Source organism: Portunus trituberculatus, chromosome 43 (genome assembly GCF_017591435.1).
Source record: "Portunus trituberculatus isolate SZX2019 chromosome 43, ASM1759143v1, whole genome shotgun sequence".
NCBI lineage: Eukaryota > Metazoa > Arthropoda > Malacostraca > Decapoda > Portunidae > Portunus > Portunus trituberculatus.
Window position 1 is genome coordinate 875,291 of NC_059297.1, and position 15,831 is coordinate 891,121.

Below are 15,831 nucleotides of genomic sequence, written 5' to 3' on the forward strand. Positions count from 1 at the left end.
GAGAGAGAGAGAGAGAGAGAGAGAGAGAGAGAGAGAGAGAGAGAGAGAGAGAGACAGCAAACATAAAAAAAAAGTATGCCTGGAAAATAATGACGCATGACGTCATTATAAGGTAAGCCGATGACCATATCCTGCCAACTAGCTGTAGAAAAGACGGCAGAAGTCAGACTGAATTAAAAAGACCTGGGACGTATTCACCGTGAACCATGCTAACGACATCCACACAGACAATAATATTCTTATTTGGTAAGGAGTAATTTTCATCAGCCAACACCACAGTGCTACATTTCAATGATGCTGCAGAGGATATGGCTACGTCATTTATGTCCTCTGAGTGTCGTTTGTGCCGTTCTTCGATGTTCCTTGCCGTGGGTCTGGAACATGAACATAACATCAGAGAATACACATCTCTATATGAATAAGTCTTTGCCGTTTCCTCCAAGGCAGCCACGGCATCATTACGGAGGCACGGAGGAAGAATGTTGACCCATCCTGCAGGTCAATAGCTAAACGGAAATGTCCAAAATTTTTCAAAAAGTTTACCTAAGACCGGAAAGCACTTTACAGTGTACGGGTATCAACACACTAGCATGATCTATCGGTGGCAAACTGCATACCTCTGCTTCTGCATAGGTAAGGATAATATTACAACATTATGTAATTCAAAAGCACAATTAACATGAAGTAGATGGATGGTACTGTGATTACTTACCGCTTAAACTGCATTTTACTAAACTATTCTGAATATAACGTTATGAATGCGATACTGCGTCACTAAACACGCTCCCAAAGATGGTGTCGCGCAGAGCACGGTGAAATAATTAGAGGCAACGTATACCCGAGGCCAGGCTACCAGACAACACGCCCTTACTGTCTGTGAGTGATGACGGTGTGCTCCTCCCCTCTCTGTTCTCAACCTTAACGCGTCCCGCCACAGATGGCGTGTTCGGTGAATAATTGAGCCTGCGGCTGCATCATGCTCTGCTAATAGCGCATGACGTGACTCCACGCCCTGACTGACCCTAAGGAACACTCATTCTCCGTCACTCTCTTAATTACGTTGAGACTTCAGGCGGGAGCAGACAGATGGCGTAGCTACTTGCACAAAAACCTTTTCTGCCAAACCACATCTTTTTTTTTTTTTTTTTTCAAGAAGCTACAACATAAGGGACAACAAGAAAGAGACAGAACGCATTGATCCGCTACACACTGTATATTATGTAGTACATATTTCGAGTATCAGAGTTCGAACCAAACTTGTTTTACACACACACACACACACACACACACACACACACACACACACACACAGCTGGATAACAAGGCGGGAGGATTGGCAGGCTCTGATCAATATAGCAGAGTAAGTTTCATGGCAAAATTCACCGAGTCGTGGAAATTACTATGAAAATTGTTTTCTCCACAATTTACTTATAACTTTCCAGTAAGAGAGAATAAGTGATGTATGATGAATTTCTTTTCGCCACCATCTTCTTTAGTTTTTTTTTTTCCCCGTTCGCAGAGAAACGCAGTAAGGCTGAATGATAGAGGTTCTGTATTCCCTCGCTCAGGTGAGCCATCGCTGCCTCTCAGCACCTCCCCCAGGCCTGTTAGTAGAGTAAGGCCCGAACAACGCTCACTTTTCGTCACCCTGCTGGACTCTGGCAGACGAGAAAAACATTACTTACCAGACTCGGAAGTTTTAGCAATAAGAATTATCTTGGTAAAGCCACGGTATGTCAGTCTTTAGTAGCACAGGATCAATGACTTGTTACTTATATGCAAGTGGTCTGTATTGAAAGACAACTTACTTGTTTATCCAGAAATCCATTTTAGAATTTAAAACACTCGCAGGGCAATCCCAGCCTCTCAATTATCAGGATTCATCCTTTCCTTCTTCCCCATGATGCTCTCAGTGGCTCATCCCTCCACCACTCCATCCCCCTCCCGGTTCACCCCTATCACCCGGCTCACCTGCTAGCTGCTGGGGTCCTCGTCAGTGCGGCTCTAGCTGTTGTGGGAGGAGGGTGTTTCGCTGAACTCCTCAAGAATCCTACGTCATCTGTCGACGCATCCTTCACGGCTGGCTGGTACTGACTGTCGAAGGTGAATCTGAAAGGTGTGTGTGCAGATTAACATTTTCCTTTCTTTGAAGACAAGTGTTGATCATCACAAAGAAACACGAAAGAATTTAAACTATTTTTATAGGAGATACCCAAGTTCGCAATCTGTTTAACTTCGCTAAACAAACTTACGAATTTAGATTAAGAATTTGTTGAAGCGTTGTCATGTCTAATGTCATGACAGCGAGGATGCGTCAATGAACTGGTTAAGGGATGCAAGCCAACCACGGATTGGTGTTGCTCACTGCAGCATCCAGGTCTCCGTCAGGGCAGCAGGCTCAAGGGAACCTGCCTCGGCGGCGGCACCTCGCCACCACCCTCACCTGAACATCTTGCTCTCAACTACTATTTACGAATGTCTATTAATACAATGTACTAATAATAAAATCCATACAGGAAGTCTGTCGTAGCGTACTCCTCTTTCTTGGTAGGGTCAGTAATTTCATTAAAATTCTAATCGTATTCATCGTTTTATTTACAGCAAACTCCCACATCAAATAACTTGTGTAGGAAGCGGCACTCGAGCTCGTGCATTACTTGGCGTGCATTCCCTCTTCACATATACACACTCACCATTAACATATGATGCTACTAACAACCAGCCTCAAGCACCACACAGGCACGATCCTTACACTCATGGCACGCTGCTATGCTTCGGAGATCCGTGTTACCAAGAAATAGAAAGACTAAACGGATAAGATGCGAGCAGGTGCAAGTCGTCTCCAGAGCAGCTGGCGGGTCAAATTTGTGCCTATAAATGGAGACGCTTGTGCCAGTCTTGTTTCCTTATGAAGCAGGCCACCACCTGCCTCCTGCCCGCCGCGGGCCTCTGCATTTTACATACATGCAAGTCTTTCCTTCACCTGTAATTGAATCTAAATTTCTTCGCGTTCCACATGAAGAGGCTCACAGGCAGTGTGTGCCCTGTGCCTCAAGGGGGGATGTGTGGGAGGCGTGGCCCGTCACGTGAGGGAGGAGGACGGGGGAGCGGGGGAGAGGAGGGTCCGTCACACCACCTGCCCTACACCTGCCGTTTGCTCTCAGTGTTCACGCGTTCACTCACTTGCATGTTTGATATCTTCTCATATTCTCATAAGTAGTTAGGCTTCCCATTCTTCATGTGTCTTGTGCTCTTTTAAATAAATATTCACTCTCTAAAACACAACACGTTCTGGATCTCCTGCTCCCCGGACCAATAAACAGGTTTCATTATTCTTTTTTTTTTTTCTGTAATATCCATTTGAAGCCTCCTGGTTGCCTTGAGCTTACACCTGCCTCCCCCAAGGCTAACAAACATCTGCACCTGCCTGTAAGCCAGCCTGTTCAGACACACCTGCCTCTCCTGCTACACCTGCCCCTCCTTTGTTTGCCAGGCAACAAACACCTGTCATTCCTCAGTCCCTCTAAGTATCGGCCATCCTCGCACGTATCATTACACGTCGCACTATTTTTTTCTCCCTTTCCTGCCAAAACTCTCGTCTTTTCCCTACAGCTTTGCACTCTTATCTCTGGCCACACATGCTTTCTTTTCCTATTGATGGATTAGTTCATTGTACCCGTAAGTGACCGTTGCAATTAGGCGTCAACACTGTATGAGTATGGGGTTCCTAAAACAATATCTACAGTATATAGAAGGGAATGGCTAGAAAAGACAGAATTGAGACTGAAGTGTAGAGGAAGCTGGAGGCAATGCTTGAGAAGATCTGGCAGATATTTCCCACCCAACACTCTCAGTGATGTCTAACTCCCACGGTGAGCTACAGGCGCGTCTCGAGTGCCGTGAGGAATGACCACTCTAACAACCCTTCATTTAACGCCTCTGCGGCACCCTTGAGAAACTCCCATTTGAGAATCTCATCCCCCAAAGTGAATTATTATATCAACCCAAGATAAAAAAAATTTAAAAAAACACCCTATCGCCTGGAAACTATCTACTATACATTTCAGCGGTGGACAAACGGTGTTTTTTGCAGATATCTCCTAAACGAATCGTTGAACATCCGTTCGTAAGTTATGGTTAACATACCACAGTGCTATATGTGTTATGTGAAAAGTTTACTCGTGAAAAATAACACAAGGCCGACGAGTCATGTTGACGCATTTGAATGAAAGTGTGGTCCCCCAACACACCCACCCAAACCATTCCTAACCACTACTACGTCTCCCCCCGGCTCGGAAGTTCTCGCCCTCTTTATCCCTCCTCTCCTCTCCCTAGCTCCTCGCCTCCCTCACTCCTGTGTCCCCTCCCTACTTCTCCCACCACTGTATTTATACATTATAATGTTCTGTAAGTGTGTATGTATAGATATGATTATTAACGAGTATGGTACAATTTCATGAAGGCAAGAAGTGGTTCACGTTGATAATTACTGTACAACAGCACGTTTACGTGTAGTATATAGAAGAGCCATGTTTGCAGTCGTTATGGTCAACCATGTGAACATGATGTGCTGGAATTACCTGTGACCTGGACCTTCTACTGTTAGGAAAAGTTGATACTCTTATTGCGTACTGTCTACCTATTGATCATAAAAAGTGGTCCAGTTTATATATAATATTATTTTGTTGTTAGATACGTTGCTTATTATCCAGCTATACGGCCATTAACAGCGGAATTAGCTATTGCTTTCACGGTCGTTTGACCCACTCTGGTTTTCATGTCCACATATACCAGCAATTGTATTAAATAATATCATTAATGTATGATATGTATGTACATACTGACGTATGTAACTATTATACCTATATGTATGTAATTACAATAGGGAAAAAAATCAAAGGTGGAAGGCTAATGGTGTGAAGAGGGAAGGGGAAGAGGGTCATGCGATACTGGGGTAGAGAAGGAGTGCTCTGGGGTTCTTCAGGGTGGTGGTGGTGGTGGAGGGTTAGACGAGTACCCACACTCGTCCGATTCTGTATAACACCTTTGATATGATGACTGGATTAGGCGTAATATCACTCAGTAAACTCCTCACATAACACATATAGCACTGTGGTATGTTAACCATAAATTACGAACGGATGTTCAAGGTAGTGTGTTGAAATATCATACTCATCCAACGATTCGTTTAGGAGATACCTGCAAAAAACACCGTTTGTCCACCGCTGAAATGTATAGTAGCACCCCTTGAGTTGCTTCTCACTTCAAAACGGAGTGCAATAATTGTCTGCAAATGGGGAGAGGCGTGCTGGGAGGAGAGGGCTGGGTGTGTGGAGCTTTCCCATTGCCTGGAAACTATCTAGCACCCTCTTTTGTTGCTGCTCACTTCAAAACTAAGTGGTAATAATTGTCTGCGAGTGGAGAGAGCCGTGCTGGGAGGAGAGGGCTGGGTGTGTCGAGCGTTCGGTGGGAGAATGTCTCGTCCAGTTCATGTACAATTGTGATAAATGCCGGGAGGAGTTAAATGGTCACGACCACCACCAACGGGATGTCGGTACAGAGAGAACGAAGGTTTCTTGCACCGCGACGAGTGGGAAAAGATTTCAGAGAGGACCTAAGATGATCATTCTTTGTATCAAGTGCGAATATTAATCTATATAAAGGGGAAAAACTGCAAGGTTAGTAATTCTAGCTATATTAAGAAGATTTAGATTAACCCTTTCAGGAGTTTTTGGATATGATTAGACGATTCTATTTACATTAGGAAGGGTCTATAGAGCTCAAAAGATTAATGGGCAAAATCTTCACTATTTCAAGTCCAAATAAATTTCTGAAGCTGTATAAAATCACCAACTAGTAGCCAGAATAATGTGAAAACACGTCATGGTACTAAAGAGGTTAAAGTGCAAACAGTAGACAAAAGATTAATGATCTACTAAATGTCGAATACTATAGATTTTTTTTTTCCTCTCTCTCTCTTTCTGACACGAACAAAGGCTACAGGTTGACCGCGGGGTATATGTAGCCTCACCACAAGTAACAAACCTACCTACCTACTCTCTCTCTCTCTCTCTCTCTCTCTCTCTCTCTCTCTCTCTCTCTCTCTCTCTCTCTCTCTCTCTCTCTCTCTCTCTCTCTCTCTCTCTCTCTCTCTCTCTCTCTCTCTCTCTCTCTCTCTCTCTCTCTCTCTCTCTCTCTCTCTCTCTCTCTCTCTCTCTCTCTCTCTCTCTCTCTCTCTCTCTCTCTCTCTCTCTCTCTCTCTCTCTCTCTCTCTCTCTCTCTCTCTCTCTCTCTCTCTCTCTCTCTCTCTCTCTCTCTCTCTCTCTCTCTCTCTCTCTCTCTCTCTCTCTCTCTCTCTCTCTCTCTCTCTCTCTCTCTCTCTCTCTCTCTCTCTCTCTCTCTCTCTCTCTCTCTCTCTCTCTCTCTCTCTCTCTCTCTCTCTCTCTCTCTCTCTCTCTCTCTCTCTCTCTCTCTCTCTCTCTCTCTCTCTCTCTCTCTCTCTCTCTCTCTCTCTCTCTCTCTCTCTCTCTCTCTCTCTCTCTCTCTCTCTCTCTCTCTCTCTCTCTCTCTCTCTCTCTCTCTCTCTCTCTCTCTCTCTCTCTCTCTCTCTCTCTCTCTCTCTCTCTCTCTCTCTCTCTCTCTCTCTCTCTCTCTCTCTCTCTCTCTCTCTCTCTCTCTCTCTCTCTCTCTCTCTCTCTCTCTCTCTCTCTCTCTCTCTCTCTCTCTCTCTCTCTCTCTCTCTCTCTCTCTCTCTCTCTCTCTCTCTCTCTCTCTCTCTCTCTCTCTCTCTCTCTCTCTCTCTCTCTCTCTCTCTCTCTCTCTCTCTCTCTCTCTCTCTCTCTCTCTCTCTCTCTCTCTCTCTCTCTCTCTCTCTCTCTCTCTCTCTCTCTCTCTCTCTCTCTCTCTCTCTCTCTCTCTCTCTCTCTCTCTCTCTCTCATATCAGGAAAGAAGAGTCTGAAGGCACCTTATTCCTTAATTGGTTTCCATTTTGAAATATTCAGCTTTATCTTTGAGGGAAACATTCAGTTGGTCTTTTTTTTTAAGAAATTTGCCTATGTTCTGCCTTCTTTGTAAATGATAAAAGAGTACAATTACAAGACGCGAGTTCTATAAAATGGGATATATACAGAGACCATTGAGCCACGGTGCTTGTAACAATTCCTTAACCCGTCGATCCAATGACTGCTTTCCATAACGAGCCACAATGTGATAACAGCAGATCTTTCGTATTCATCGACCCTGCTGGCTGTCGACATTCCATACAAGACTAGAATTACAGCTCTGACTTGCTGCCACATAAACAACTGCTGCACTCATAAACCACTTTCTCACTCACACACATTGTCATAACCGGGAACAACCACCACTGGAAGATCATAAAGAGAAAAAAACATTTATTACATGCATCGACACTCAATATTACTTCATGCTTGATATTTCACGCGTTGACGAACACTGACTAATGTGATCCTTTAAGTCAACTGAATACCCTAAAAGCTCAATCAACTTGTGTATCGCATCAACTTATTCCGTTATGAGATGACCTCGAACGATACTTAAGTCATCTCCACTCCGGTTGTCTTTCACTGAGCATTCATCCATCCACCTCATTCTCGATCTTCCCACCACACCACAACCTTTCAACCTCCGCCTCAGTCTCACGCACAGTCGGTTTCTCATCATCACACGCTCCAAATAACAAAACCACCTCAGAGTATTCCTTTATAATTCTGAGGAACAAAACATTATCTTGGATTCTAAACACGGCGAGTTTTCTTTCCAAAAAAAAAAAAAGGATGAAATTAAGAAAAAGAAAAAAAATAGAGGGATTGGAAAAGAGGAATGGGGGAATTAAAAGTGTGTGTGTGTGTGTGTGTGTGTGTGTGTGTGTGTGTGTGTGTGTGTGTGTGGAAAGATAAGAAGGAAAATAATGAAGGAACTTGCGGTGAAGAGAGCGATTGGATAAGAGACAGGGCTGCGAAGGGTGTTTTCAGGGAGGGAGGGACTGAAAGGAGTGGTCGGTCATTGAAGTGTGCAGCCTAACATGTAGAAGCTTCCCTTAGGAGGAGAGTGGAGGGTGCAGCGTGTCCTCCTAAGGCAGCCACTTCTTTACACCCATTGTCACTTTGCATAATAAACATGACCGCGCCACTCCGGACCAGTAGCCAAGCAATGCCCCTCACCTTCCCCCGCACACTCCCCTGCCTCTCTCTCTCTCTCTCTCTCTCTCTCTCTCTCTCTCTCTCTCTCTCTCTCTCTCTCATCCATCAATTCTTCATTCAACTCGCTCTGCTCGTAAATATTCCACATTCGCTCTCCGATTCAACAACTCTCTTTTCTAAAATGTCCATTCAATAATTTAGTAAGTTACAACACGCTCACTGCTGAACTTGTCTCTCCCTGCTAATTCACATACCCAACTCAGTCATTGCCATACTCAGGCACCCAGCCAGCCTGACAGACATCCATCCATCCATTCCCACACGATATAACTTACTCACTCATGCAACTTATCAATCAGTCTCTTAATTGACCACATGTTAATACACGCATGCACGTACACACATACAAAGACACAAACACACAGGCACACACACACACACACACACACACACACACACACACACACACACACACACACACACACACACACACACACACACACACACACACACACTACCATTTGAGCATAAAGGCGCCTGAAGTCAGTACACAAAGGGTCAGGGCGGAGTGGCAGCGATATGCATGGCAGACGCATCTTCTCATTGTAAGTGGCTCTCGGTTCTTGACAGTACCGAACCAACACCAAGCAGATGTGACGCAAAGGTTTAACACACAAGCGCGATTAACTCTGCTGTTGACTTCTATTATGTCTAGTCAATAGATTGATAATTTATACGTCACAAAAATGTATTTCTCTGCCTTCAGTGTTCTTAATATGTTTTCTCATCCATTTACAGAGTAACGCGGAAAGTTGGCAAGAGGGCCCTCCACTGCCGCTCTTAGAAGGAAAGCGAACCCGTGACTTGTTTGACGAGTCAACACCTGAATCATCCCGCCGCTGGGGACAAGCGGCTCTTATAAGAAGGTGGCCCGGGGACACCAGTCAGCAGAGAAAAGACTGTAGCAGCAGGTGCGGCTTTCCTTGGGACGGGTGTGCTGGCATAATAAGCAGGCAGTCATGAGATCGTCGGCTGCGATGCCCCGCAGAAAGAAGCCACAGGTAAGGAATCAATACAGCCGTGTGGAGGCGCGCGGTGTGCTACCTGAACAACCACTTGCAGGTCTTTAAAATACGTATTATTGTCTAGACTTTGCAATGGAGGTTGTTACCGAACCACAATAATGACATTGAACAGTTACATGTAAAAAAATACGCTGATTTTTTTGCTTGTGTTCAGATCTTTTCTTCAGTAGTCAACTTTTACTTATATACATTTACACACACACACACACACACACACACACACACACACACACACACACGTACATGTTCGGCTCAATACATTGGCTAACAGGTCGCTCACTCGTATGGCAGAGATTGCGTCTACTCATACACCGTGCATCCTTTGTGCATGAATCCCCATCATGATTCAAGCTGCACCGGAGTCCAATGACAATGCCGCGGCGCCAACAGCACACACACATCCGCTACATCCTGCCTGTCCTCCCACGTGCTCTAAATCCTCGCTCTCCCACACACACACACACACACACACACACACACACACACACACACACACACACACGGTAGCTCAGTGGTTAGAACGCTGGCTTCACAAGCCTGAGGACCGGGGTTCGATTCCACGGCCGGGTGGAGATATTTGGGTGTGTCTCCTTTCACGTGTAGCCCCTGTTCACCTAGCAGTGAGTAGGTACGGGATGTAAATCGAGACCTTGTTGTCCCGGGGTGTGGTGTGTGCCTGGTCTCAGGCCTATCCGAAGATCGGAAATAATGAGCTCTGAGCTCGTTCCGTAGGGTAACGTCTGGCTGTCTCGTCAGAGACTGCAGCAGATCAAACAGATTCAAACAGTGAAACACACACACACACACACACACAATACCACCCACACTGCAAGTCGCTATCCAAGGCACGAACAACTCAAATTTCTCAGGTAGCAAAGTTTTTACCCTGAACATTCATCTTTTACGCTTTATGGAATCACACGATATTATTAACCTCGCTGTGTAGGAAGTTACGACATACGAGGCATATCGATTCAGAGACTCGTGCATCGTTTTAACTGGATACGTAAAAGTGAAGCATTTTTAAGCTCTTCAGTACTGGGACACATTTTTACCACGGGTTTTGTGTACGATTAGACGATTCTATTGACATCAGGAAGGGTCTATGGAGGTCAAACGATAAATGACCACAGTCTTCACTATTTTCATCCCAACACAAGTTTCTGAAGCTGTGTAAAATCACCAATAAGTAACCAGAATGAATATGAATACACGTCATGGTACTCAAGGGGTTAAATGTCACACTGCACGAGAAAACTACGCTTGGGTGATCCACGTGGCGTTTAGTGAGTGCATAGTGGACAGCAACTCCGGCAGAGATAACCAGATCGAAGACAAGTGGATCTCTTACTGAAAAAAACTATAGCAAAGTGGATAGAGACTTCGATGGAAATAAAACAGATTGATTTGAAAGATAAACAGATCAATTAGACGATAATTAAAGGTTCCTCTTCGTCGCAAGCTAAGTTCCGTTAATGAAAAACGGCTCAAACACTTCCATGTCACTTTAACTACACGCTCATGATCCCAGTAAGCGTCAGTGATGGCAGAGATGAACGCTCACGGATCTACTACCGTAAAATATCTATACACTCCGCTCCGTCACGGTTTCAGAAACGAGGAACGACGATAAACATTGCCGTGCGTCACTTTCATCTGGTTATCACGGGATCAGTGCAGCAGCGCGATCAAGGGCGGTAAGTGGCTCAGCTGGCTCGCAACTCCTCCTCCATCACCTCCTCTTCCTCTTGTTGCTGCTGCTGCTGCTGGCTCATCACCTCCACGCGCCATCTCGCTCACCGCTCTCTCCTCAACAGTCTTATTATCTTTTTTTGTTGTTGTGTGTGTGCGTTTTTGTATTGCTTCTCCCGTCCTATACCACTAATGTCAAAACAGCACAACAAAAGTATCCTTCACTGTGCACTTGCTCTGATAAGGAAACCAAGGCGAGAGAAATGGTGTATAGATGGGACATATCTATCAGAAATATCGATGAGCATGGGTTTCTTTTATACATGCAATATTTTGGAGAAGCATTCATTAACATTTACTGCCTTCACGTGCCTGCTCCTCTCCCTGCCTTCACGCACTGCCACCACTTCACACTCACGTACAAAAGACCGTCAATCATCAGTTTTCACCATTGTCAGACCGTTTATAGTGAGTTGTGCAGTCACGGAGCGAATGGATGTGATGCAAATGCATCTAAGATGTTCGAAAAGCGGGTAGGAGCAGAAAAACAGGCTGGCTCGATACACGTTTTGTACACATAAGGACGTAATTTTTTTTCTAAGAAAATCGATTTTTACATATCTAATACATATATACATAAATACACTCAACATAGACCTTCGAATGCTAACAAACCGGAATGAATACGTGGGCGGGCGTGGGTGTCAGTATGAGGGCAGACCCAGTAAGGCACTTTCCCCTAGTTACTCCTTTCAGGATCTCTCGCCCCACACTTGGGCACACAATGTAGGCGTCTCCACAAAAACGTTCATCTCGGAACTCATAATGTGCGGATTACCACACATGAAAGGAATGTCGTAGTGAAAGTGGAATGAACGTTATAGATTGCAGAGTGAGCAAAGGAGAGGGACGCTTAGGTAAAACATCTCAGCTCGATCTTTACTGTGTGGAAGCAGAGGAGAGTAGTAAACATTTCAATTTTCCCTCCAGCACACGCCACGTTAGTCTTTTATAAGGTTGATGTGATAAAGTTTCATTCACCTAGCCTTGTTCAACGGCTATTACTTTTATTATTATTTTCATTTTTTTATTATTTTCGCAATCTACGAGCCACGCAGGGCAAGAGGCTGGTCTGGGTCATGTCTACCCCCGTATTTCCATGTTTCTGGTACACTCTGCCTACACCCTTTTTTTTTTTTTTATTTAGATATATGCAAATTTTCTGGTACATTAGGAGAAAAATATCGTTAATGGAACATAATCATATCCTACTTTATAAAGCGCTGAAGTGGAAAGGAGTGAGATTTTCAAGGGTATTGTAAGGATTTTACAGAGATAAAAAAAAAATAATTTACAGAGATTAAAAAAATCACCAGAAAAGTCCCATTAATTGTCTGTTGCCTATGAAAATTTAATCTTTTTGGGAGACTGCGCGTCTCGACGGGAATCCCAACAACAGCAACATTAGAATTTATCAAAGAATGCGTCACCGTATTGGTGGCGCGCACGCACGCACGCACGCACACACACTCTTTCCGTGCTAAAAGATCTGATTCCATGACCACCGTTCAACAATTCACAATTGGTATAATACTTCAAGTTTTACAAATAAATTTCAGTGATATTTATTTTTTTCGCCATATGTCAACCCTGCAAGCAAAGACTAGATGCGAGATACTTGTCAGCAAAAGGCAACTTTTATTAGTAATATAAAGGTAAAAATTGTTCGTGTCTTAAAAATAAGAAGAAAGGTCGGGAGTGCTGTGGTGGTAGGAAGTGTGGGAAGGATGGCGGCAGAGGTACCTAGTGCTGGGCCGCGGGGAGGCTGTGGGTCGGCAGCCTCCAGTTGAGGGTTCGCCGTCTGGCTGAGGTTGTCCAGAGATGCACCTCCGTCTCATGATTACCCGCTACTAAGTACTGCACTATATAGACTTGCTGTGTCATGAATATTAGTCTGAATACAGTGGACAATAATGACGATCAGTTGGTGGCAGAGATACAGTGGAGAGCCTCATATGGCGGTCAGATTAGTCCCCATGGCCAGATGGGATGCAGCAGGTGGCTCCAAACGCACCCAGGGGGTCTTGTTTAAGGTCCAGCGAACTGGTTTAGAATGCTGGAGAGCAACCGCAGCAGACCCGTTACCTGCGACCCTCCAGGTCATCAACTCACCCGCCCGGTCACCTTCCTCCCTCTCGCCTCTCCGCGCCACTCTACTCTGCTCGCTTGTTTGTTTCAGGGCTCGCTCACACGCGCACAAACTTACGCAAGCACGCGAGCGTGCACACAGGCGAGCACACACACACACACGCACGCACGCACGCACACACACACGCACGCACGCACGCACGCACGCACGCACGCACACACACACACACACACACACACACACACACACACACACACACAGTCATGAACAAAAGCACAAATATGTGACGTGCGAGACAGCAATTCAAGGCTTAATAACCCTGTTCTTTCTTACACAGGCCTCAGCGGTAGTGGTGCTGAGGAAATACCGGCGGCTCAGGCGTAGACGCCGCCGCTCGCTCCGCCATGAGTACCACAAGCTGCGCTCCTTGCTGCCGGGCGCTCCCAGGTCGCCTCAGCTGCGCCGCAAGGTGAGGGAAACGGATGGCAAACACATGTATTGTGATACCAGCGTCAAATGTTACCAAACTGCAACAAAGGCCTCTCGCTGCGAAACTGCCACTGCCACTGCCTCTGCCTCTCTCTCTCTCTCTCTCTCTCTCTCTCTCTCTCTCTCTCTCTCTCTCTCTCTCTCATAGATCATATACAGAAATATAAATAGATAGATAGATAGATAATGCATTTTTCTTTGTGTGTCGACGTACAAATGGGTTTGGTCTCGGCAGGTTGGCGTGGTGGATGCAGCCTACCATTACATTTGTCAGCTCCAGTCAGCGTTGCTCGCCAAGTTTTCAGCCAGAGGCGTTCCAGCTGACCTAGCAGGTGTGTTCTGTATTTTGCTCTCTAGAGAGATTTTGTAGTAATATTTTCAGAGCATGGTGAGCAGAGGCATCATCTTATGTTAGTGAATCATGATTCGCTGCTTCACAGAACAAGTTCTTACACAGCTGATATGTGAAGAGTTCCCACAGGTGGAGTTGGTGTTGACGGAGTGTAGTAATGAGAGTGTTCCTCTGCAGGTGTGGTGGGCGGCAAGGTGTCGACAGCGTCGGACGTGCGAGCCCTTGCGATACACCTCATCCATTCCACCAACATGGCCCCTTCATTCATGACGCCATCGGCCTCCCGCGGATTTTCTCCCTTTCGGCACACTTCCAGCGCATCTTCCCAGTCTACATCTTCACTTTCTTCTCGGATCTCCACATCGCAGCACTTGGCAAGGAAATCGAACTTTAAGAAATAAACATCAAAAAAGAGACTCTAGCTGATGGAATTCGAGCAACATTAAGCATGAGGCTGAAGGCGAAAGGGACCGCATGGTTTTCCTCCCCGCCACGCGTAACTGTAGGTTATGTTGCTCTCCGAGAGTGGTTTCCCTAAATGAAATACCGATATTCCATAAGCATATGTGTAGGCTCTTAGGTTCTCTTATGATAATGTTCTTTTACGGAAACCCACACAAGCTTTCAAGTGTCGATGAAATATGGAAAAAAATATAATTGATCTTCAGTGAACCTTCGAAAAGTTTCGCACGAATACAAGGACCGTGTGAAATGTGACGGTATTCCAGGGCTGAGTGGACTGCCAGGAATAACTACTGTAAGCTGCTGGTGTACACCAGCACATTACTGTGTAGTGTATTTCCACGGCACATGTCAAAACAGTACAGCTAAACAGGAGCGTCAAGTTCATTGCTACAGTGATGCCTTCAAGCCACTACACTCCAGCGGCCGCGCGGGTGGACATAGTGTAAGAAGGGCAGCCGTGAGGCGCGGCGCGGGACGGGTAGTGTGCGGCAACTGTGATATTAGTATAGTTAGGAGCGCTTAGTGTTACCAGAGAAGCTTTAATGTGAAAATCAACCGTTCACGGCCTTTCGAAACACCTGCGGAGTTACTACGCGTGGTTGAGCGGCATGGCAGGGATAGAGGGTTAATAAAATAAATTTAAAAAATCATTTTACCCTTTCTTATACCTCTGCTAATGGCTCAGTTTAACATTATCGTGTAATTTACAAAGAAAAATATCATGCGTTAAAGTGAATTACTGTGCGAAGGTGCAGCAGGTTTTAATGGGAAGGAGATTAATGATGGCTATAGTGGTGGTGGTGATGGTGACAGTGTTTACATCAAGAAGATTGGTATCAGCAGATTACTGGCGCGGAAGGTTACGCAACGACAGATACAACAGTAATTTGTGGGGAGCCCTACCTGAACTACTGACATAATTAGTAATGAAATACCTGTATCAAAGAGTTAATATGCTCTGACAGCGGTGCATTATGGGTTTCCGCCATGTAAGCCTGAGACGTGAACAGACAGGGAAGCGCCGTCCAATCCAAGGGCCCGTCACCACAAAAATCACCTCTTTGTGGATTCTCGTCCCCATAAACCTTAGATCCTCACGTTTGTAAAACTATACGTTTTGATTAATGTTAAAGATTAATAAATGTATAGTCTTACAAATGTAAATCAGAAGGAATAAAATAATGTCACGTATGACGTTTGGCAACTCTTGCTCTTCAGTCCGGTGGGGGACACCAGCCGGCAAGATTCCACCTCTGAAATAAGGTCCACATGCATTAACCATGTACTCAACACACCTGCAGGTCCGTTGAGGAAAGACCTCAGCAAGGAATTCAGCAGTCCTGTTCCGCGTCATCACAAAATATAGGGTCGATAAAAAACTACTAAAAACACAGAATGCGACTGGCGTGGGCACCGTCCACCGCCACACCGTCCAT

At 45.3% G+C, this 15,831-nt stretch overlaps 2 protein-coding genes across 4 annotated transcripts in view; one reads left to right on the forward strand and one right to left on the reverse strand.

Moving 5' to 3' along the window:
* Positions 1-15,831, reverse strand: part of LOC123518466 — a 31,204-nt gene extending 15,373 nt beyond the window's left edge. For all 3 annotated transcript variants that reach the window (XR_006678804.1, XM_045279301.1, XM_045279300.1), the window contains exons 1-2: positions 15,691-15,831; positions 1,972-2,109 (exon numbers count right to left, since the gene is read on the reverse strand). Coding sequence is in view for 2 of the 3 variants with exons in the window: in XM_045279301.1 (XP_045135236.1) it covers positions 1,972-2,109; positions 15,691-15,749 (197 nt within the window). In the remaining variant the exon portion in view is untranslated. The remainder of the gene's footprint in view (positions 1-1,971; positions 2,110-15,690) is intronic.
* On the forward strand, positions 1,993-15,045 carry LOC123518465. Its single transcript, XM_045279299.1, has 5 exons — positions 1,993-2,116; positions 8,962-9,224; positions 13,427-13,558; positions 13,814-13,910; positions 14,108-15,045. Exons 2-5 carry the CDS (start codon positions 9,183-9,185, stop codon positions 14,329-14,331), a joined length of 495 nt encoding a protein of 164 aa, XP_045135234.1. The 5' UTR covers positions 1,993-2,116; positions 8,962-9,182; the 3' UTR covers positions 14,332-15,045.

What these genes read in the sequence shown, in the direction of transcription:
- LOC123518465 (XM_045279299.1), top strand. Translation starts at nt 9,183, where the DNA reads ATGAGATCGTCGGCTGCGATGCCCCGCAGAAAGAAGCCACAG. An exon ending in CCCGCAGAAAGAAGCCACAG is followed by an intron (nt 9,225 to 13,426) that starts GTAAGGAATCAA and finishes TTTCTTACACAG; the next exon opens with GCCTCAGCGGTAGTGGTGCT. An exon ending in CGCCTCAGCTGCGCCGCAAG is followed by an intron (nt 13,559 to 13,813) that starts GTGAGGGAAACG and finishes TGGTCTCGGCAG; the next exon opens with GTTGGCGTGGTGGATGCAGC.